The sequence below is a fragment of the Chiloscyllium plagiosum genome, chromosome 4 (genome assembly GCF_004010195.1).
Source record: "Chiloscyllium plagiosum isolate BGI_BamShark_2017 chromosome 4, ASM401019v2, whole genome shotgun sequence".
Lineage (NCBI taxonomy): Eukaryota > Metazoa > Chordata > Chondrichthyes > Orectolobiformes > Hemiscylliidae > Chiloscyllium > Chiloscyllium plagiosum.
Genome location: NC_057713.1, coordinates 3278511 through 3302219, shown reverse-complemented (window position 1 = coordinate 3302219; position 23709 = coordinate 3278511). Strand labels below are relative to the sequence as shown.

The window sequence follows — 23709 nt, the reverse complement described above, 5'->3', positions numbered from 1 at the left end:
TACTGATTACACATGGTTTTACTGAAAGACACCACAGATTCCAGGAGCAAAAAGGCCTATTCCTCCTGTCTCTTATGATCTAATGATCTAACCATCACCAGATTTCTTTAGGTTTCACCTGTGTGTCTATTTTCCTTTAAATACTTGTTTAGAAACTAAGGCCAATAATTCAATCTGTGAAATCAAAGCAAGACATCAATATATTCAAAACAAAACAGAAATTTCTGAAAAAAACTCAGCAGGTCTGGCAGCATCTGTGGACAGAAAGCAGAGTTAACATTTTGGCGAAAGTGAGAACTGCAGATGCTGGAGATTAGAGTTGAGAATGTGGTGCTGGAAAAGCACAGCAGGTCAGGCAGCATCTGAGAAGCAGGAAAATCGACATTTCGGGCAAAAGCTCTTCATCAGGAATCTAGTGACCCTTCCTGAGAATGGACATCCAAATATATATAAATCCCAACATATCCAAAACTTTTCAAGGAATTAAGTATCTTCTCTTGCAATTACTGGAATTATAATTCAGTCGTTTCCAAATATTAACAAACAAGAATCTGAAATCGGAACAAATTGGCAATAAGATCTTTATTGCACAGATTCTTACAAGTTTCTTTTTAATGTACCAGGGTTCACTAACGTAACTACTGTCTCAGGCTTTCCTTAGAGAGTGTTTTACTTAAGAAGACACAATCTTACAGTGTCTCTTCACAAAGGTTAGAAGAGTATGGATTGCACTGTTGTCCTGGTTCCATCATTTATTCTGCTTTTGTTTCTGCCTCCCCTTCTTCTGCCGACTTTGTTGCAGGTGTCGCCTCTTCTGGGGTTGTTGCTCTTGGAGACGGTGCTGTTGGTGATTTCGATTCTGGTGATGCTTGTGGTGATTTTTGTTTTGGCTCTTGTTCTCCCCGGGTTTGTTTCTCATCCTCTTTGTTCATAACATCAGCAAGTGATTTAATGCTGTCTATCAGACCATCCATCTTGCTCCCCAACGCATCAATTCTACAGTTTACCCTTTTGAAGCCTTTGTCAACAATTGTAGGCAACTCCTGCTCATTCGCCTCAGAAACATTTTCTTCTCTAGGGCATGACTCATCTTCCTCAGTTTTCTTCGTCTCTTCAGTCTTTGCAGCCTCTTCTGTTTTTGAAGAAATTTCTTCTACAGGGCAAGACTCCTCTGCTGCAGCCTCTTCTGTTTTTGAAAGTTCTTCCAGAGGGCAAGACTCACCTTCCTCAGATGCCTTCTTCTGTGCTGCAGCTGCTCCTGTTTTTTCTTCTCCAGGGCAAGTGTCATCCGTTTCTCCTGTCTTCTCTTCTGCTGTTTGTGAAGAACTTTCTTCTACAGGGCAAGATTCATCTTGATCTGTTGTCTTCCCCTCTGAGCTCTCATCTTTACGCATTATAGAGTAGATTGGGCAGCTTTCATCAATCTTTTCAGAGTCCTGGATACCTACATTAGAAAATAAAGGCCACAAATTGAGTGAAATTAATAACAACTGAGCCTTTAAGTCCATAAATATAGGAGCAGACTTCCAGGTCATCGAGCAAACTCACAACCTGAATATAGGAGGAGAATTAGGCCATTAAACACATCGAGTTTGCTCTAATATTCGATCATGGCCGATACAATTCTCAATCCCATTCTCTTGCCTTCTCCTTATAACTCTTGATCTCTTTACCAATCAAGAACCTCTCTCTCTATATATTAAATACACTCAATGACTTGGCCTCCATAGCCCCCTGCAGCAATGAGTTCCAGATTAATCACCTTCTGGCTGAAGAAATTCCTCCTCATCTTAGTTCTAAAGGGTTGGCCTTTCACTCTGAGGCGATGCCCTCGGGTCATAATCTCTTCTACTAGTGAAAGTATCTCTATGTCCACTCTATCTGGACTTCTCAGTATTCTGTAAGTTACAATGAGATCCCACCTTATCTTCCTAATCTCCATTGAGTACAGACCCAGAGTCCTCAACTGCTCTTCATATGACAGGCCCTTCATCCTGGGATCATTCTTATAAACCTTGTCTGGATCCCTCCAACACTAGCACATCCTTCCTTATGTATAGGGCCCAAAACTGCTCACAATATTCCAAGTATAGACTGACAAGAGCCTTATAAAGCCCCAGCTGTACATCTCTGCTATTAAAAAAAAGAGCTGCGAATGCTGAAAATCAGAAACAAAAAAGAAACTGCTGGAAAAACTCAGCAGGTTTGAAGAAGGATCACTGGACCCGAAATGTTAACTCTACTTTGGCTGCCAGACCTGCTGAGGTTTACCATCAATTTCTGTTTTTTATAATCTCTGCTCTTGTATTCTAGCCCTCTTGAAATGAATGCTAAAATTGCATTTGCCTTCCTAACTGCCATCTGAGCCAGCATTTTAAGAGAATCCTAAATCAGGATTCCCAAGTGCCTTTGTGCTTCAGATTTCCAAACCTTTTCCCTATTTAGAAAATATTCTATGCCTCTATTCTTCCTACCGTGTTGCATAATCTTACACTTTCCCACATTATACTCCATTTGCCACTTCTTTGCCCAATCTCCCAGCATGCCCAAGCCCTTCTGCAGCCTCTCTCGTTTCCTCAATACTACCTGTCCCTCCACTTATCTTTGTGACATCTACAAACTTAGCAACAATGCCCTCAGTTCCTTTGTCCAGATTGTCAATGTATAACATGAATAGTTTTGGTCTCAACACTGACCCCTGCGGAACTCCACTAGTCACTGGCTGCCATCCTGAAAAAGATCCCTTTATTCCCACTGTCTGTCTTCTGCCAGTCAGCCAATCTTCTATTCATGTCAGTACTTGCTTATTATTTAGCAGCCTCCTGTGCAGTAGCTTGTCAAAGAAGTTTTTCTTACAAATATTTGAAAAGAATCTTTAATGTAACATTTCACTTGAGGTCAGTTAGACTCTGAAATCTTAGATGAATTGATATGATAGAGATAGGAACAGGGCTAGGCTATTTGATCCCTGAAACTACTCTGACATTTAAGATGATCATGGCTGATCTAATCATAATCTCAACTTCATCTTTGCACCTACCTCTCAAAAGTTTTTCCCACCTTACCTCTCAAGAATCTATCCACCACTGCCTTAAAAATACTTTGAAAAAGAGGTTTCCAAAGTCTTTATCTGTAAGACCATAAGCACAGAAGAAATATGCCATTTGGCCCATTGAGTTAATTCTGCCATTCAGTGAGATCCTCAACTCCATTTTCCTTCCTTATCCTATAACCTTTAACTCCCTTAATGATTAGAAATCTGTCCATCACAAGCATCTTAACACCCTCGAGAAAAATAATTTCTCCTTATCTCTGTCTTACACGGGCATTCTCTTATTAAAACAATGACTCCTCGTTATCAGTTCTTCTATCAAAAGAAACATCATTTTAAACTTCACCCTGTCAACCCCCAAGGACCTTAAATGTTTCAATCAAGTCACCTCTTATTCTTGTGAACGCCAATGAATGTGAGCACAGCAAGTCCAACCTTTCCTCTCAAGAAAACATGGCTATTTCAGGCACTGTATTAGCATTTTAGTCTTATTGCTGTTAACTTTTTTTTAAAGATATGGAATTGATTGCTCATTCCTAATTCCCAAGAGTCAACCATGTTTGACTTTCGAGTGACATGTAAGCGAGACCAGGTAGGACCAACAAAGAAAATTTATAGCCCAGGAACAGGCCCTTCAGCCCTCCAAACCTGAGCCGATCCAAATCCACTGTCTAAACCTATCGTCCAATTCCTCTGCTCCCCACCTATTCATGTATCTGTCCAGACGCACCTTAAATGAATCTACTGTGCCTGCCTCTATCACCTCTGCTGGCAACGCGTTCCAGCCACCTACCACCCTCTATGTTAAGTACTTGCTGTTTATATCCCCCTTAAACTTTTCTCCTCTCACCTTGAACGTGTGACCTCTTGTTATTGAATCCCTCACCCTGGGAAAAAAAAAGCTTATTTCCATCTACCCTGTCTATACCCTTCATGATTTTGTGGACCTCAATTAGGTCCACCCTCAATCTCCCCTTTTCTAATGGAAATAATTCTAAACTACTCAACCTCTCTTCATAGCTAGCACCTTCCATACCAGGCAACATTCTCTTAAACCTTCTCTGCACCCTCTCCAAAACATACACATCCTTTTGGTAATGTGGCGACCAGAACTGTACATAGTATTCTAAATGCGGCCGAACCAATGTCTTGTGCAATTTTAATATGACCTGCCAGCTCTTATACTCAATACCCTGTCTGATGAAGGCAAGCATACCATATGCCTTCTTGACCACTCTATCCATCTGTGCAGCCACCTTCAGAGTACAATGGACCTGAACTCCCAGATCTCTCTGCTTATCAACGTTTCCCAAGGCTCTTCCAATTACAGTATAGTTCATTCTGGAATTAGACTTTCCAAAATGCATCACCTCACATTTGCCTGAATTGAACTCCATCTGCCACTTCTCCACCCAACTCTCCAGTCTATTTTCCCCTGTATTCTTTGACAGTCCCCAATGCTTTCTGCTACTCCACCAATCTTCATGTCATCTGCAAACTTACTGATCAGAACAACAATGCCCTCTTCCAGGTCACTGATGTATATTACAAACAACAGTGGCCCCAGCACTGATCCCTGTGGAACCCCACTGGTCACCTTTCTCCATTTCGAGAAACTCACTTCAACTACTACCCTCTGTCTCCTGTTGCTCAACCAGTTCTTTATCCACCTAGCTAGAACAGCCTGCACACCATGTGACTTCACTTTCTCCATTAGTTTATCATAGGGAACTTTATCAAACACCTTACTAAAGTCCATGTATATGACATCTGCAGCCCTTCCTTCATCTATCAACTTGGTCACTTCCTCAAAGAACGCTATTATGTTGGTAAGTCTCCCCCTCAAAAAAACATGTTGCCTATCACTGATAAGCCCATTCTTTTCCAAATATAAATAGATTATATCCCTCAATACCTTCTCCAGCAACTTTCCTACCACTGACACCAGGCTCACTGGTCTGTAGTTATCTGGAATATCCCTACTACCCTTCTTGTACAGGGGGACAACATGAGCAACCTACCAGTCCTCTGGCACTTCACCTGTGTTTAAGGATGCTACAAAGATATCTGTCAGGTCCCCAGCTATTTCTTCCCTTGCCCCCCTCAGCAACTTAGGATAGATCCCATCTGGTTCTGGGATTTATCCACCTTAATATCCTTTAGCCTACCCAAAACATCTTCCCTCCTTATGTCAACGTGATCCAGAGTAAACGAACTTGTATCTCTAATCTCAGCATTCGCTATCTCCCGTTCCTCAGTGAACACTGACGCAAAGTAATCATTGAGAATCTCACCCATTTTCTCAGGTTCGACACAACCTTCCTTCCTTATTCTTCAGTGGACCAACCCTTTTTCTGGTTACCCTCTTGCTTATTATATAAGAATAAAAGGCCTTGGGATTCTCCTTAATTCTGCTCACTAAAGTTATTTCATGACCCCTTTTAGCCAGTTTGATTCCTCGTTTAAAATTGGTCCTACTCTTCCTATATTCCTCCAAGGCCCGTTCTGTTCTTAGCTACCTGGACCTTTTCCTCTTGGCTAGTCCTAATTTAATCCTAACTGTTCAATTTTTTTTTTCATCAGAGCCTCTTTTCCAGTTCTGTCAAGGTCATCGATGCCAATATGGGTGATGACAACTTGATCCCTACCCTCGCAACCCAAGTTCCTCCCCAGCCCTAAGTACATGTACTTAATCCTGACAACAGCCTGCCAACATAACCTTTGATACAAAGTACATTTTTACTGTCCCCAGAGCAAGTACGTCCTTCCTGTAATGTGATGACCAAACTGTGCACAAAACCCCAGCTTTGGTCTAACCAGCATATTATGTAGTTCCAGCACTACATTCTAACTTTTGCATTTAGTACTTCACTCAGTGAAGAAAAGTTTAACTTCTGTTGTGGGGAAACTTTGAGAAACAATTATTTTGGACAGAATTACTAATCACTCGGAAAAAAAGTAAGTTGATTAGGAAGAGTCAGCCCAGATTTCTAAAGAGGAAATCACATTTAATTAACTTGCTGGAGTCTTTTGAAGAAATAAAAGAGAGGCTTGATCAAAGTAACATTATTGATTTAGTATACATGGATTCCCAGAATACATTTGATACAGTGCCACACAAGACTTGTAAGGGAAGTTATACGTCATGGTATAAAAGGGACAACAGCAACTTGGATACAAATTGGCTGAGTGATAGGAAGCAGAGAGTAATGGTCAATGGACTTTTTTTGGGCTGGAGGAAGGTTTGTAATGGAGTTCCTCAGGTGTCTGTGCTCCGACCCTTGTTTTTCCTGATATATGTTAATGATCTGGATCATGGTTTGCAGAGGAAAACTTCGAGGCTGTGGATAAACTTGGAAGAATTGTAAACTGTGAGAAGGACTCCAGTGCAGAACTCCAAAAGGATGTTAACAAGTTGGTGGAGTGTATCAGATAGTCGAAAGATGAGAGTCAATGCAGAGATGTATGAGGTGATTCACTAATGTAAAATAAGTATTACAATTCTGAAGAGGGTGCAAGACACGAAGGTCCTAGGTATATATAGTCCTTGTCTTCCTCCCTTCACCCAGGACATCCTCACTACCACCAGCCATGCCCTGATCCCAAAACTGCGTAGATGCGGAAAATAGCCTCATCAATGAAACACGACAACAAATCTTATTCACGAGTGCATGTACAAGCATCTCCCTAGATCATATTGTGCATGCTTCTTGGTGTCAACAAATGCAGGCTATTGAGAAATCCAGTCATTTGTTCAAAATAATAATCATGTTTCAGAAACATGAGGACTAAGCAGGGAAGCTGCTGTCTCTTCAGGTGGCTTCCTTTCCACTAATTCCAACCACAAACAATTCTCTAACCTACACATTTTTAATTAATGGCCATCTTTTAATGAACACTCAGATGGTATTTGAGAAGTGACTTCTTGCAATTACCTATAGATAAATCACAGGATTTCCAAGAAGCCTTGTTTAAAAAAAAATCCAATGTCTCAAAGGTATTTCCTAACGCTCAACAAAAATATATTTTTGTCAAAAAGAAGGATGAGATGATAACAATCTACCCATGATTTACAAAAGCAATCAAGGAGTGTGTCCAATCAAAAATCACACGCAAAGTGGTAAAAGTTAGGTAGGGTTAAAGGTTGGAAATATTTTAGAAACTGACAGCAGATTGACTACAAAGCTAATAAAGAGGGAGAAAACTAATTCTGAAAAATCAGTTGGCAAGAAATATTAAAACAAACAGCAAGAGCATTTACAGATCTATAAAAAAAACTAACTAAATTGAATGTAGGAGCTTTGGAGGATGTGACTAGAGAACTGATAACGAGGAACAGAGAAATAGCAGATATTTTAAATCAATATTTTGCATCAATTTTCATACAAGTTTCAGAGATATCAGACAAGCAAGATGCTAACAGGAGGAAAGTCTTTTACAGTCTCTCTCTTTCAAGGGACAAGTCATTACAGCATAGGTACATCTCTTTGAGGTGGCGACCAAACAGGTGGATGAGGGTAAAGTGTTTGATTAGGTTCCCCATAGTAGGCTATTGCACAAAATACAGAGGCACAGAGGGCGATTTATTGGTTTGGTTCAGAAATTGGCTAGCTGTAAAAAGATAGAGTGTGGCGGTTGATGGGAAATGTTCATTCTGGAGTTCAGTCATCTCTTTGAGGTGGCGAGCAAACAGGTGGATGAGGGTAAGGCGTTTGATTAGGTTCCCCATGGTAGGCTATTGCACAAAATAAAGAGGCACAGAGGGTGATTTATTGGTTTGATTCAGAAATTGGCAGTTGATGGGAAATATTCATTCTGGAGTTCAGTTAATAGTGGTGTACCGCGAGGATCTGTTTTGGGGCGACTGCTGTTTGTCATTTTTATAAATGACCTGGATGAGGGCATGGAAGGATGGGTTGGTAAATTTGCAGATGACACTAAAGTCAGTGGAGTTGTGGACAGTGCGGAAGGATGTTGCAGGTTACAGAGGAGCATAGATAAGCTGCAGAGTTGGTCTGAGAGGGGGCAAACAGAGTTTCATGTGGAAAAGTGAGAGATGATTCACTTTGGAAGGAGCAAGGGAGAATACAGAGTATTGGACTAATGGTAAAATTCTTGGTAGTGTGGATGAGCACAGAGATCCCGGTGTCCATGTGCATAGATCCCTGCAAGTTACCACTCAGGTTGATAGAGTTGTTAAGAAGGCATACGGTGTGTTAGCTTTTATTGGTAGAGGGACTGAGTTTTGGAGCCACGAGGTCATGTTGCAGCTGTACAAAACTCTGGTGTAGCTGCACTTGGCAGTATTGCATACAACTTTGGTCACCGCATTATAGGAAGGATGTGGAAGCATTGGAAAGGGTACAGAGGAGATTACTAGGATGTTGCCTCATGATGGGAAGGTCTTATGAGGAAAGTCTAAGGGATTTGTGGCTGTTTTCATTAGAGAGGAGGTTAAGAGGTGACTTAATAGAGGCATACAAGATGATCAGAGGATTAGACAGGGTGGACAATGAGAGCCCTTTTCCTTGGATGGTGATGGCACGTAGCTTTAAATTGAGGGGTAATTGATATAGGACAGATGTCAGAGGTAGGTTCTTTACTCAGAGAGTAGTAAGGGCATGGAATGCCCTGCCTGCAACAGTAGTGGACTCACCAACATTAAGGGCATTTAAATGGTTATTGGATAAACATATGGATGACAATGGAATAGTGTAGGTCAGATGAGCTTTAGGTTGGTTTCAAAGGTTGGCGCAACATTGAGGGACAAAGGGCCTGTACTGCACTGTAATGTTCTATGTTCTAACAGACCCTTTGGTCCAACCAGTTCATGAGACAGAAGGCAGACAAGTTGCCAGAACTGGATTGCCTGCACAAAATGGTTTTAAAGGAGGTGGCTGCAGATAGCACAGGCATTGGTTGAAATATTCCAGAATTCAATGGGTTCTGAAGGGTTCCAGTAGATTTGAAAACTGCTAATGTACCCTAATGCCCATGTTCAAGAAGAAAGAGAAACAGAAAGTAGTGAACTATCATCCAGTTAGCTGAAAATCTCCCAGTGGGAAAATGATAGCATGCATTATTAAAGAAGAAATAGCAGAACATTTGGAAAAGCTGAATATAATCAAATGGAGTCAAAATGGTTTTGTGGAAGGAAGTTTGACAGATTTGATCTGAGATTTTGATGATATAACAAATTGAGTTGTAAATGACAACTGGTAGATATAGTGTATTTGGATTTTGAGAAGGCATTCGATACATTACAACATTAAAGGTTATTATATAAGACAGGAGCTCACCCTGTTGGGGGTAGTGCATCAGCATGGACTGAGGTAGGTTAATACACAGAAGACAAAGCATTAGGACTATTGGATCTTTTTCAGGTTAGAAAGACATAACCTGTGGAGTGCTGCAAGGATCAGCCCTGGGGGCCACAATTATTTAATGTCTACATTAATAACTTAGAGGAGGGGGCAGAATATCCAAATTTGATGATGACACAAAAAGTAGGGGAGGGAGTCTTGAGATGGAGATATAAGGAATCTGCAAGGAAACAGAGAGGAAAAGTGATTGAGCAACATCTTTCATGATGGAGTTTAACATAGGGGAATGTAAGATCATCTATTTTGGTAGAAGAATCGAAATGCAGATTATTATCCAATAGAAAGAGATTCCAAAAATACAACACAGAGGAATCTGGACAATTTCATGCATGAAACACAAAGATTAGATGCAACAACTAATTAAGAGAGTAAATGCAATTTTAGCCTTTATTGCTAAGGAACTGGAGTTTAAAAATAGAGAAGTCTTGTTCAATTGTATAGGTCAGTAAGGTTGCATCTGAAATACTATGTGCAGTATTGGCCCCCATGTTTAAGAAAGGAAGTAATGGAGGCAGTTCAAAGGAGATTCATTAGGTTGATTCCTGGAAGGAACGAGTTGACTTATCAAGAATAGCTAAACAGGTTCATTATTCATCTGAATTTAGAAGAATGAAGGGTCATAAGACCATAAGACATAGGAGCAGAAGTAAGGCCATTCGGCCCATCGAGTCCACTCCGCCATTTAATCATGGCTGATGGGCATTTCAACTCCACTTACCCGCATTTTCCCCGTAGCCCTTAATTCCTTGTGACATCAAGAATTTATCAATTTCTGCCTTGAAGACATTTAACGTCCCAGTCTCCACTGCACTCTGTGGCAATGAATTCCACAGGCCCACCACTCTCTGGCTGAAGAAATGTCTCCGCATTTCTGTTCTGAATTTACCCCCTCTAATTCTAAGGCTGTGTCTACGGGTCCTAGTCTCCTCGCCTAACGGAAACAATTTCCTAGCATCCACCCTTTCCAAGCCATGTATTATCTTGTAAGTTTCTATTAGATCTCCCCTTAATCTTCTAAACTCCAATGAATACAATCCCAGGATCCTCAGCCGTTCCTCGTATGTTAGACCTAAACATGATCTTATTGGAACATCCAAGATTCTGAGGTAGCTTGACAGGGTAGATTTTAAGATGATGTTTCTGGTAGTGGGGGAATCTCACCTAGGTCTGAAAATGTGTTGCTGGAAAAGCGCAGCAGGTCAGGCAGCATCCAAGGAGCAGGAGAATCGACGTTTCGGGCATGAGCCCTTCTTCAGGAATGGGCTTATGCCCAAAACGTCGATTCTCCTGCTCCTTGGATGCTGCCTGACCTGCTGCGATTTTCCAGCAACACATTTTCAGCTCTGATCTCCAGTATCTGCAGTCCTCACTTTCTCCTAGAATCGCACCTCGGGTACATAGTTACAGAATAAGGGGACACTCAATTAAAACTGAGATGCAAAAGAATTTCTTCTCTCAGAATTCTCTACCACAGAGATCTGTGGAGGCTGGATCACTGAAAATAGTAAAGAGGTAGAAATATCACAAATATCTATCTGGGTAAAAACAAGGACTGCAGATGCTAGAAACCAGAGTCTAGATTAGAGTGGTGCTGGAAAAGCACAGCAGCTCAGGCAGCATCCGAGGAGCAGGAAAATCGACGTTTTGAGCAAAAGCCCTTCATCAGGAATAGAGCTTCAGGACATGGTTGAAGAGCTTCAGTGCAGAGGAGATGACTGGGGGTTGCAGTGAGAGAGAGACAGACTCACTGAGATTCTTGTAGAGAGAGAAGGAAAACTTCTTCAAGGCAGGCATCCTTGCAAGAGGATCTATCTACCTGCTGTACCTACATACTAGTTTTCTATGATTCATGCACAAGAACACCCAGATCTCTCTCTACTGAAGCACTCTTTAAGTTTATCTGTATTTACATAATAAATTGCCTCTCTATTGTTCTGACCAAAATGGATAACCTCATACCCACATTAAACTTCATCTACCAGATTTTGACCAATTCAACTTTCCAGATGTACTTGTAAATTTCTATTTCTTCATTGCAATTTACTTCCACCATCTATTTTAGTGTAATTTGCAAATTTGGCTATAGTATCTTCATCCCTACATCCAAATTGTTTCAGTAATTTCAAAGTCTTATTTCTAATCATTTCATTAGAACAAAAATATTTAATCCTCTTATATTCAGTCCTGTTGTGAATGCAATTCTTTCACCATTTTTCCTAATTTTACATTAAATACCAAAGTTGCTACAAAGGAATAACATGCCAACTGTTTGAAGGAACCATAATTGCTTTAGACTGATTTTCAGCCTACCATGCAATCAAAATGGAAGGGAGGAGCCTCAGATGGTTTCAACATCCAGACCCAAAGAACATGTCATTGTCACTTCCACTAACGAAGTGGCCTTAAAGTCATCAGGAAGCAGCTACACGACCATTAAAATCCGATGGCTAGAGGATGCTACTGGGGAGCAGAGGAAATGAATTTCAGCACTGTCTTTTATGGGGTGGGGCTATCCAACAAAGATTGTGTTTGCAGAAGATGTGGAAAATCCACTGCAGAAAGATGCAAATATTTCTTTCTGAAGTCGAAGAGCATACATGGTCCACCAAGACTCTTGAAAAAATATTCTGAAAACATACCCATTTGATCCTGGATTCATTATATCATAGAGAAATCTTTATTTAGATTTCAGGATGCTGATACAGTTGGGCACCAGTGGAATCACTGGAGTTCCATCAACTTATTTAAATGCTGTTGTCATTTTCCCTAAAGTTACATTAAACTATAAATTTGCATCTGAAGAATAATGGGTGAAACTGTTAGGAAAAGCTGCATGAACAGCAAAATCAATGAAATCAATTTTAACTTAGACATGAGTGCAGCTTTGGGTGAGTGTCCATGTGCGTTGCAATTAAAAACTGGCATTGGCTAGCTCAGGAAAGTTATTACTGGATAAGGTTAGGTTTCAATGGTCTACAAAAGGACATGAATCACTTTTCCTATTTTCAACTCTCATGCTCAAAACTTCTTATCAAATCTTTTATTCTTCATCTAATTTGCATTTTCCTTACCAGCATCTCCTTCACAAGTGGCTGATGGTTTTTCCTTTGCTTCTCCTTCTCCCCCACATACAGAATCTGTAGAGCTTTGACAAGAAGCGTCTTCCTCAGAGGGAGGAGCAGGTGATGCTGCCTCAACCTTTTTGCCCTTTGATGCAGTACCATCAGCAGAGCATACACCAGCATCATCTTTAGATTGAGTACTGCCTGTTTCAGGTTCATCCCTAAAGTGTATTTCTGATACTCGATGAATGGTAGATTCATGATACACAGTTATGGGCTCAAGACAAGTTGATGAATCACTATAGTTCACAATGCAACATTTTGTAGAAAGATGCATGTAAATGGGCCTGTTGGTGGGTAATGTGTCACCATTACCTCCACCAGGACTTGGTGCAGCCTTACACATGCTATTTTGTGGACTAAATGTTGTAGAAGGATCAGTAGATGCACCATATGCAGATGATGGGGCTTTATACAAACACTGCAGTGTAGGATCTTGGGGACTTCTTGAGTCCGGTTGAGAGGGTTTTTGGGAACACTCACTACAGACGGGACATGGATTAAATTCTTGCTGAGATGAGTCTTTTTTACAGAGGTCACATGAACATTCTTGACCAGTGGATGAGACATTGCTTTTTAAAGTAGCTGATGCCTTCTTACATTGACCACATGAAGGATCTTGACAACTAGATGAAGTCTTACCACTTGGAGCAGTTGATTTATCCTGGTCAGTAGATGAGGTTTTACACTGACCACATGAAGGATCTTGACAACCAGATGAAGCATTGCCACTTGGAGCAGTCGAATTATCTTGACGAGTAGATGATGTTTTCTTACATTGACTACATGAAGAATCTTGACAACTAGTTGAAGTCTTACCACTTGGAGCAGTTGAATTATCCTGACGAGTAGATGATGTTTTCTTACATTGACCGCATGAAGGATCTTGACAACTAGATGAAGCATTGCCACTTGGAGCAGTCGAATTATCTTGACGAGTAGATGATGTTTTCTTACATTGACCACATGAAGGATCTTGACAACTAGTTGAAGTCTTACCACTTGGCGCAGTTGAATTATCCTGACAAGTAGATGGTGTTTTACATTGACCACATGAAGGATCTTGACGACTAGATGAAGCACTGGTACTTTTAGTGGAAGAATAACCTTGACCAGATGATACTTTATTACATTGATCACATGCATGATCTTGACAACCAGATGAGGCAGTGGTACTCAAGTTAGTTGAATAATCTTGACGAGTAGATGACGTCTTCTTACATTGATCACATGAATGTTCTTGACAACTAGATGAGGCATTGCCACTTGCAGCAGATGAATAGTCTTGATGAGTAGATGACACCTTATTACATTGATCACATGCATGATCTTGACAACCAGATGAGGAATTGCCACTTGTAGCATTTGAATAATCTTGATGAGTAGATGACACCTTATTACATTGATTACATGCATGATCTTGACAACCAGATGAGGCATTGGTACTTGCAGCACTTGAATACTCTTGATGAGTAGATGACACCGGCTTACACTGTTCACATGAATGTCCTTGACAACCTCCAGATGAGGCACTGGTACTTGGAGCACTTGAATGTTCTTGATGCGTAGATGACACCCGATTACATTGATCACATGCATGATCTTGACAACTAGATGAAGCATTGGTACTTAGATTCGATGAATATTCTTGATGAGTAGATGACACCTTATTACATGCATCACATGCATGGTCTTGACAACCAGATGAAGCATTGGCACTGAGACCACTCGAATAATCCTGATGGGTGGATGACACCTTTCTACAATCATCACATGCATGACTTTGACAGCCAGATGAGGCATTGGTACTTAAACCAGATGAATAATCTTCATGAGTAGATGACACCTTATTGCATGCATCACATGCATGGTCTTGACAACCAGATGAGGCATTGGTGCTTAGAGCAGATGAATAATCTTCATGAGTAGAGGAAACTTTTCTACATGAATCACATCCAAGGTCTTGACAACCAGATGAGGCATTGGTGCTCAAACCAGATGAATAATCTTGATGAGTAGATGAAATCTTCTTGCATTGATCACATGAATGAGTTTCACAACTAGATGAGGTACTTGGGCCAGATGAACAATCCTGATGAGTAGAGGATACCTTTCTGCATTGATCACATGAATTGGCTTGACAACTGGATGAGGTCTCTTGATGTTTAGTTGACACATTCTTGCACTGACCACATGAGGGATCTTGACAACCAGATACAGTGTCACCACTCTGAGCAGGTGAAGCCTGTTGACAGGTTGAGGACTTTGTCTTACATTGACCACATGAAGAATTTTGACAACTAGATGAGGGATCACCACTTGGTGCAGATGAAGTCTGTTGACAGGTTGAAGACTTCTTTTTACATTGACCACATGAAGAATTTTGACAACTAGATGAGGGATCACCACTTGGTGCAGATGAAGCCTGTTGACAGGTTGATGATGTCCTGCTACATTGATCACATGAATGTTCTTGACAACCAGATGAGTCATCACCCCCTGAAGCAGAAAACAACACCAGACAGGTAGATGACTTCTTTTTACATTGACTACATGATTCATCTTGACAACCAGATGAGACATCACCACTTGGAGCAGAAAATGATGCTTGACAGGTTGATGACTGTTTCTTACATTGATCACATGAATGTTCTCCACAAACAGGTGAGACACCACCACTTGGGGCCAAAGAATTTTGTTGACTGGTAGGTGATTTTTTTTTACATTGATCACATGAGTGCATTTCACAAACAGATGAAGGATCGCCCGTGGAAGCTGAAGAAAACTGTTGACAGGTGGACGACTGTTTCTTACATTGATCACATGAATGTTCTCCACAAACAGGTGAGACTTCACCACTTGGAGGACAAGATGATTGTTGACAGGTAGATGACTGTTTCTTACACTGACCACATGTAATTTCTCCACAAACAGGTGAGCCATCACCACTCGGAGCAGATGATGACAACTGACAGGTTGATGATTTCTTCTTACATACGTCACACGAATGCTCTTCACAAGTAGATAAAGCATCAGAACTTGGAGCAGATGATGACTGCTTCTTACATTGGTCACATGAATGTTCTTCACAAACAACTGAGATATTGCCACTTTGTGCCGATGAAGGTTTCTTACATTGATCACAAGAATGTTCTTCACAAACAGTCGCAGCATCGCCACATGGAGCAGATGAAGGCTTCTTACATAGATCACATGAATGGTCTTCGCAAACATTTGAAGCGTCACCACATGGATCAGCTGAAGGCTTCTTACATAGATCACATGAATGGTCTTCGCAAACATTCGTAGCATCACCACATGGATCAGCTGAAGACTTCTTACATACATCACATGAATGGTCTTCGCAAACATTCGCAGCGTCACCACATGGATCAGCTGAAGGCTTCTTACATAGATCACATGAATGGTCTTCGCAAACATTTGAAACGTCGCCACATGGTGCAGATGATTTCTTCTTACACTGGTCACATGAATGGTCTTCACAAACACTTGAGACATCACCACTTGGAGCAGACATTAACATTTGACGAGAAGATGACTTCTTCTTACATTGATCACATGAATGTTCTTCACAAACTGAGACATCGCCACATGGTGCAGATGACTTGTTCTTACATTGATCACATGAATGTTCTTGACAAACAGATGAAATCTCACTACTTGGAGCAGTTGCTAACTGTTGACACGAAGATGGTTTCTTACACTGATCACATGAATGTTCTTCACACACAGATATGATCTTACCACTTGCAGCATTTGCAGAGTGGCTTTTCTTTAATCCATCAAATGGTGTAGGTGTTGGAAGTCTCACACTTTCTTGTGGAACGGATGTACACACTAAAGTCTCTCCTGGAGCTAACTGATAAACAGGAGGGGACCTAGAATTATATTGAGGTGATATGGGCTGGTAAACAACTGGTGCCACATTTGAATATTGAGGTGGTACCCCTTGTTGATAGTAAGTTGCACTCTTAGACTCAAATGGAGATGGTATAGGTTGTGAATAAATAGGCGGAGCCTGATATTGAGGTGCCGTTGTTTGTTGGTAAACAGTTGGGGACTTCCTTTCATACTGATTTTCTGGAGGAGCAGGTGCCATTGGTTGTTGGTAAAATGATGGAGACCTCCTTTCATACTGCTCTTGAGAAGCAGGTGGTAACACAGTTTGTACTGTTTCCTGACAGACCTCTGAGGTTTTACTTCCATAACTAGCAGACATTGGTTCTGTATGAGTAGGTGAACACACATTTTCACGTAAAGAAGATTCAGCTACGGTCTTGGCTTCAGTTGAAGCATGTACATTTCCCTGATAAACAGGTGCTGGTTTTGCATCATATCCAGAGCGTACACCTTCTTGACGAACAGGTGAACTATATGCAAGAGGAACTGGTGCTTGACGAACAGGTTGTGCCATAATCACTGTTTCATATGGAATAGGAACACCATCTGTACGAATAGCTGGAGCCACAATCACGGGCTCAAATGGGCCAGGTATGCCTTCTTGATTATAATATGGAGCCCTAACGTAGGGATCATATGGAGCAGGAATGATTTCTTGATAATATGGAGCCCTAACCAAAGGCTCATATGGAACAGGTACAGCTTCATGGCGAACATATGGTGCTCTAATCATAGGATCATATGGAAGAGGTACAGCTTCATGACGAACATATGGTGCCCTAGAGAAATTCTCATGTGGACCGGATGCAGCTTCAGCTGGAGCTTCCTGCTGTGCACAAGGATCCTTAATTACAGGCACAGTTGGACAAGGTGCAGCATCATGACGAGTATCAGGGGTTTTCTCACAAAAGATTTTGGACAAAATTTCCTGATTAAAAAGTGAAGGGTCCTTAGCTAGTGATTTTAAATTTTGATCATCGGAGGTTGTTCGGTGTGCCTTTCCATCAATATTTATAGCTGTTATAATTTGTAAACAAAAAAATGAAAGTAATTTTAGTTAATGTAAACTAAAAGTCCATGTTAAATTTTTTTTATCAACATAATACACCTTTATTTACAGTGGTCCACTATACTATACATAAAACAATGGTGGGGTGAATTTCATAGAATTTACAGCACAGAAACATACCACTATACTGGTTTGCACCGGTCTTTATGATCCACAAGAGCCAACTTCTCCTATTTCATCTTTTCCTATTAAAGTATCCTTCGACGTCTTTCCTCATGATGGCTTCCCTTAAATGCATCTCTGCTATTTGCCTCAAATGTTGAAAATTCCACAACCAGACTATTCCTTAGATAAGGTTTTCTCACTTTTCCCAGTATTTAGCAGTTTTCAATTAGCTTTATGGATGCATTTTTAATGGGGCAACCAGTACCAGTGCTCATATGTATTTAATAGGCTTTTGGTTAGTTTTGTTTGTTATTCTCAAACAGTTCTGTGTCATGATGCTACTACCTCTACTTACATATGGCTGCATGAAAATTCTGTGGATGAAATGTCCTGGACTTAGCACGCCAGTGCAGCTGGAACAAATTTCACTCATTATAATTAGGCATGTAATTGACAGATTCAGAAATTAAAAGCAGAATGAATTGTTCCTCAATATTTATTGGAGATGTATTTGTTTTTATTTCTACCTACAAAACACTTGCATATGTTTTTTGACTGTGTTTTGTTTTGGAGTGCCACAATGATCGGTGCTGGGCCCTCTACTTTTTGTCATTTACATAAATGATTTGGATGCGAGCATAAGAGGTACAGTTAGTAAGTTTACAGATGACACCAAAATTGGAGGTGTAGTGGACAGCAAAGAGGGTTACCTCAGATTACAACAGGATCCGGACCAGATGGGCCAATGGGCAGATGGACTTTAATTCAGATAAATGTGAGGTGCTGCATTTTGGGAAAGCAAATCTTAGCAGGATTTATATACTTAATGGTAAGGTCCTAGGGAGTGTTGCTGAACAAAGGGACCTGTTGGAGGATTTGAGCTACAGGGATACGCTGAACAGGCTGGGGCTGTTTTCCCTGGAGCGTCAGAGGCTGAGGGGTGACCTTTTAGAGGTTTACAAAATTATGAGGGGCATGGATAAGATAAATAGACAAAGTCTTTTCCCTGGGGTCGGGGAGTCCAGAACTAGAGGGCATAGCTTTAGGGTGAGAGGGGAAAGATATAAAAGAGACCTAAGGGGCAACTTTTTCACACAGAGGGTGGTACGTGTATGGAATGAGCTGCCAGAGGAAGTGGTGGAGGCTGGTACAATTGCAACATTTAAGAGGCATTTGGATGATATACGAATAGGAAGGGTTTGGAGGGATATGGGCCGGGTGCTGGCAGGTGGGACTATATTGGGTTGGGATATCTGGTCGGCATGGACGGGTTGACTGAAGGGTCTGTTTCCGTGCTGTACATCTCTATGACTCTATGACTGTTTCTCCGAAGGTCAGACTGCCAGCAGCAATTCAGACCCATTCTCCCTTCCCATTTAAGGTGCACTGAGGAGGAAGTATGATATTCTCTTATCAAAACCCATTCTGTGCTTCCTCTAGGTGGAGTGGTTGATTCCTTATGTTCTTCAGAAACCACCATTGGCTGCATTTCAAGATCGTTTTGCTGGTTTCACTTCCCACGGTCTGTCTACTCATATGGTGCCCTGAGGAGTAAGGCTAGATGCTTGATATCACTATCCTAAAAGACAACTGTGAACCTGGGTGGTTTTGTTTTCATCATCATTCTCTTTGTCATTAACTTTCTCTTCTTGTTGCCCATTGCAGTGGTGGATCTGCATGAAGAGAAGGTGTACCATCCTTCTTAAGATTGCAGAGACAGAGAAGGGATGAATTGTGTTGTTTGAAAATTCAGATGGATATCGGTTAAGAAGCTACCATCTTCAGCAGTTTTTAAATTCATTCATGGGATGTGGATGTCATTGGCAAAACCAGCATTTGCTCCCTATCTGCCCTTGAGAGAGTAGTGGCAAGTCCCACCTTGCACTATTGCAATCCATGTGGCAAAGCTGAGCAGTGGGTTCCTTATGGTCTGCGGAAGTGCCATGCCACTGAAGTGTCACGCTGTCTGACATTTGCCTCAAAGCAGCTGAGGATTTTTGGCTTCTCAGTAAGTTTTATGAAAACGGAGGTTGGCAAGTAACATAAACCAAGGGTTAGTAATATGATTTAAACGACATTGCCAGGAGAGTTGGACATATGCAGCACAATTCTTATTCAATCTGTCTGAAAGACTATGAAACAGTTGTATGCTCCTGGTGCTACTTTTGTAGCATCAGTCTTTATAACTACAGAAAGGTTAGAGGTCAGAAAGTAACTGAGAAGCCTATTATTGTCAACAAGAATGGTCTGAGGACAATTATTTTACTGTAAAAGGAAATAGTCTATTAGATCACATGACAAGTCACACAGGATGTGATAGAAAATTAACTTCTTAGTTTCCCTAAGTAAAACAGCTGGTCACTTAAGAATTTAATATTGTATTCACATACTCGATATTTGAACCCTTCCAATCAAATTTCTGTAACTATCAGAGTTATAAATGACATGCTATATGACTGTGATAAAGGTAAACGATCCTTCCCTGTCCTTGAGCCGTCTGGAACCACTGACATGGCAGCCCACACCATACTTCTCCCCAACACTCCACACCCGTTCAGTGGGATTGAATTGCACTTGCCTGGTTTCATTCTTATTTATCCGATCATAATCTTTATATAATGTGCTATGGCTTCTCTTCCTGTTTCTGTACAATTGCCTTTAGTGCTCTCCAATGATTTATCCCCAGCCCCCTATTTCTTATCTATATACTGCCCATTCAGTGACATAATCTAAATACATTATCAGTTCCTACACTCTGATGCTCTTCTAATATTCTCAATTTCGAGCTCTTTTATTTGTCATTTGTATATCATTTGGATGAGAATGTGGAAGGTAAGCAGTGGAAAAGTTCAAATTCTTTAAAGTTTGAATTACATATAGACATTGTGGTTAAAAAGGCATTTGACATGCTTGCCTTCATTACCAGTCCTTTAAGTATAGGAGTTGGAAAGTCAGGTTGAGGTTGAACAGGACTTTGGTCAGGATCAGTGGTGCTGGAAGAGCACAGCAATTCAGGCAGCATCCGAAGACAGGCAAAATCGACGTTTCGGGCAAAAGCCCTTCATCAGGAAGGGCTTTTGCCCGAAACGTCGATTTTGCCTGTCTTCGGATGCTGCCTGAATTGCTGTGCTCTTCCAGCACCACTGATCCAGAATCTGGTTTCCAGCATCTGCAGTCATTGTTTTTACCTCGTTGATTTTAACCCTACTGCGAATCCTCTTGCAAGGATGCCTGCCTTGAAGAAGTTTTCCTCCTCTCTCTACAAGAATCTCAGGGAGTCTCTCTCTCACTGCAACTCCCAGGACTTTGGTCAGGCCTCTTCTGGAATACTGTGTCCAGTTCTGGTCACCCAGTAAGAGAAAAGCTGGAAAGAGTTCAGAAAAGATTTACCAGGATGCTGCTGGGTATGAAAGGTTTGAGTTATAAAGAAAGGCAGGGTCTTGTTTCACTGGAGTGTTGGAGGTTGACAGGCAACTTGATAGAAGTTCATAAAATAATGGGAGGTATAGACAGAGTTAATGGTAGTTGTCTTTTCTGTAGGATGGGGGATTTCAAGACCAGAGGGCACATTTTTGAGGTAAGAGGAGAGAGAATTTTAAAAAATGCTACACAAAGTGGTTCGAGGAAGTGGTGGATGTAGGTACAATTACAATGTTTAAACGACATTTGGATAGATACAGAAATAGGAAAGGTATGAAGGGATATGGGCCAGGAGCAGGTAGGTGGAACAACTTTTCTTGGGGATTATGTTCAGCATGAACTGGTTGGACCAAAGCATCTGTTTCCATGCCATATGACTCTGTGACTAATACATGATATTTACAGGGTGTGCTGACATTAGGAAAATCTTAACTTTATGAAAGAAACTTCTTGGAGGTATCATTTTGCCATGAGAATGCGGAGGGTATAAACATGGCTCAATGTCACATTGTGTAATTTACATTGCCTTAACATATAATAGTTGAGAGTGTGTTGCTGGAAAAGCACAGCACGTCAGGCAGCATCCTAGGAGCAAAAGAATCGACGTTTCGGGCCGGATCCTTCATCAGGAATAGAGGCAGGGAGCCTCAGGGGTAAAGAGAGAAATGGGAGGGGGTGGGGCTGGGGAGAAGGTAGCTAAAAGTGCTATAGGTGGATGGAGGTGTGGATGGAGGTGATAGGTCGGAGAGGAGGATGGAACGGATAGATGGAAACAAGATTGACAGGTAGGACAGGTCATGAGGATGGTGTTGAGCTGGAAAGTTGGAACAGGGGTAAGGTGGGGAAGGGGAAATGAGGGAACTGGTGAAGTCCACATTGATGCCCTGGGGTGAAGGGTTCCGAGGCGGAAGATGAGGCGTTTTTCCTCCAGTGAGTGGTGATGGAGGAGGCCCAGGACCTGCGTGTCCTTGGCAGAGTGGGATGGGGAGTTGAAATATTCAGCTACGGGGTGGTGGGGTTGATTGGTGCGGGTGTCCCGGAGATGTTCTCTAAAGCGCTCTGCAAGAAGGCGTCCAGTCTCCCCAATGTGGAGGAGACCGCAATAGAAGCAACGGATACAATAAATGACATGGGTGGAGGTGCAGGTGAAACTTTGATGGATGTGGAAGGCTCCTTTGGGGCCTTGGATGGAGGTGAGGGGGGAAGTGTGGGTGCAGCTTTTGCAGTTCCTGCTGTGGCAGGGGAAGGGAGGGTGGCTTGTTAGAGGGCGCGCACCTGACCAGGTAGTTGCGGAGGGAGCGGTCTTTGCGGAAAGCGGACAGAGGTGGGGAGGGAAGTATATCCCTGGTGGTGGGATTCATTTGTAGGTGGCGGATGTGTTGACAGATGATGTGCTTTATGCGGAGGTTGGTGGGGTGGAAGGTGAGGACCGGGGGGGGATTCTGTCCTTGTTGCGGTTGGAGGGGTGGAGTTCGAGGATGGAGGTGCGGGACGTGGATGAGATGCGTTGGAGGGCATCTTCAACCATGTGGGAGGGGAAATTTTGGTCTTTAAAGAAGGAGGCCATCTGGTGTGTTCTGAGGTGGAACTGGTCGTCCTGGGAGCAGATGTGGTGGAGGCGGAGGAATTGGGAATACGGGATAGCATTTTGGCAGGAGGTAGAGTGGGAGGAGGTATAATCCAGGTAGCTGTGGGAGTCGGTGGGTTTGTAAAAAATGTCAGTGTTGAGTTGGTCCTTGTGGATGGAAATGGAGATGGCTAGGAAGGGGGTGGAAGGGTCAGAGATGGACCAGGTGAATTAGAAGTTAATGGTGGAATGCATTTGTGAAACTGATGAACTGTTCGACCTTCTCGTGGGGGCATGAGGTGCCATGATGCAGTCATCAATGTAGCAGAAGCACAGGTGGGGGGGTGGTGTCGGTGTATCTCTGGAAGATGAACTGTTCTATGTAACTGACAAAGAGGCATGCATAGCTGTGGCATAGGATTGGAAAGAGAAATTGTTGAGGGTGAGGATCAGTTCAGCCAATCGAATCAGAGTGTCCATGGAAGGGTATTGGTGGGGACGTCGGGAGAAAAAACGGAGGGCTTGGAGGCCCTGGTCATGGCAGATGGAGGTGTAGAGGGAATGGATGTCCATGGTGAAGATGAGGTGTTGGGGACCAGGGAAACAGAGTCTTGGAGGAGGTGGAGGGCATGGGTGGTGTCCCGAACGTATGTGGGGGGGGTTCCTGGACCGGGAGTGAAAGGACAGTATCGAGGCAAGTGGAGATGAGTTTGGTGGGGCGGAGCAGGCAGAGACGACAGGTTGGCTAGGGTAATCAGGTTTGTGGATCTTGGGTAGGAGGTAGAATCAGGCAGTGCGGGTTTCCCGAACTATGAAGTTGGAAGCTGTGGGTGGGAGATTCCCTGAGTCATAGGGTCATAGAGATGTACAGCATGGAAACAGACCCTTCGGTCCAACCCATCCATGCCGACCAGATATGCCAACCCAATCTAGTCCCACCTGCCAGCACCCGGCCCATATCCCTCCAAACCTTCCTATTCATATACTCATCCAAATGCCTCTTAAATGTTGCAATTGTACCAGCCTCCACCACATCCTCTGGCAGCTCATTCCATACACATACCACCCTC

General features: G+C 42.1%; 1 protein-coding gene across 1 annotated transcript in view; it reads right to left on the bottom strand.

Annotated features, from left to right (window-relative positions):
* Positions 1–743: 743 nt before the first annotated feature.
* LOC122548759 (flocculation protein FLO11-like) overlaps positions 744–23709 on the bottom strand; it is a 45026-nt gene continuing 22060 nt past the window's right edge. The window contains exons 4-5 of the mRNA XM_043687526.1: positions 12507–17495; positions 744–1444 (exon numbers count right to left, since the gene is read on the bottom strand). Coding sequence (XP_043543461.1) covers positions 753–1444; positions 12507–17495 — 5681 coding nt within the window. The 3' untranslated portion in view covers positions 744–752. The remainder of the gene's footprint in view (positions 1445–12506; positions 17496–23709) is intronic.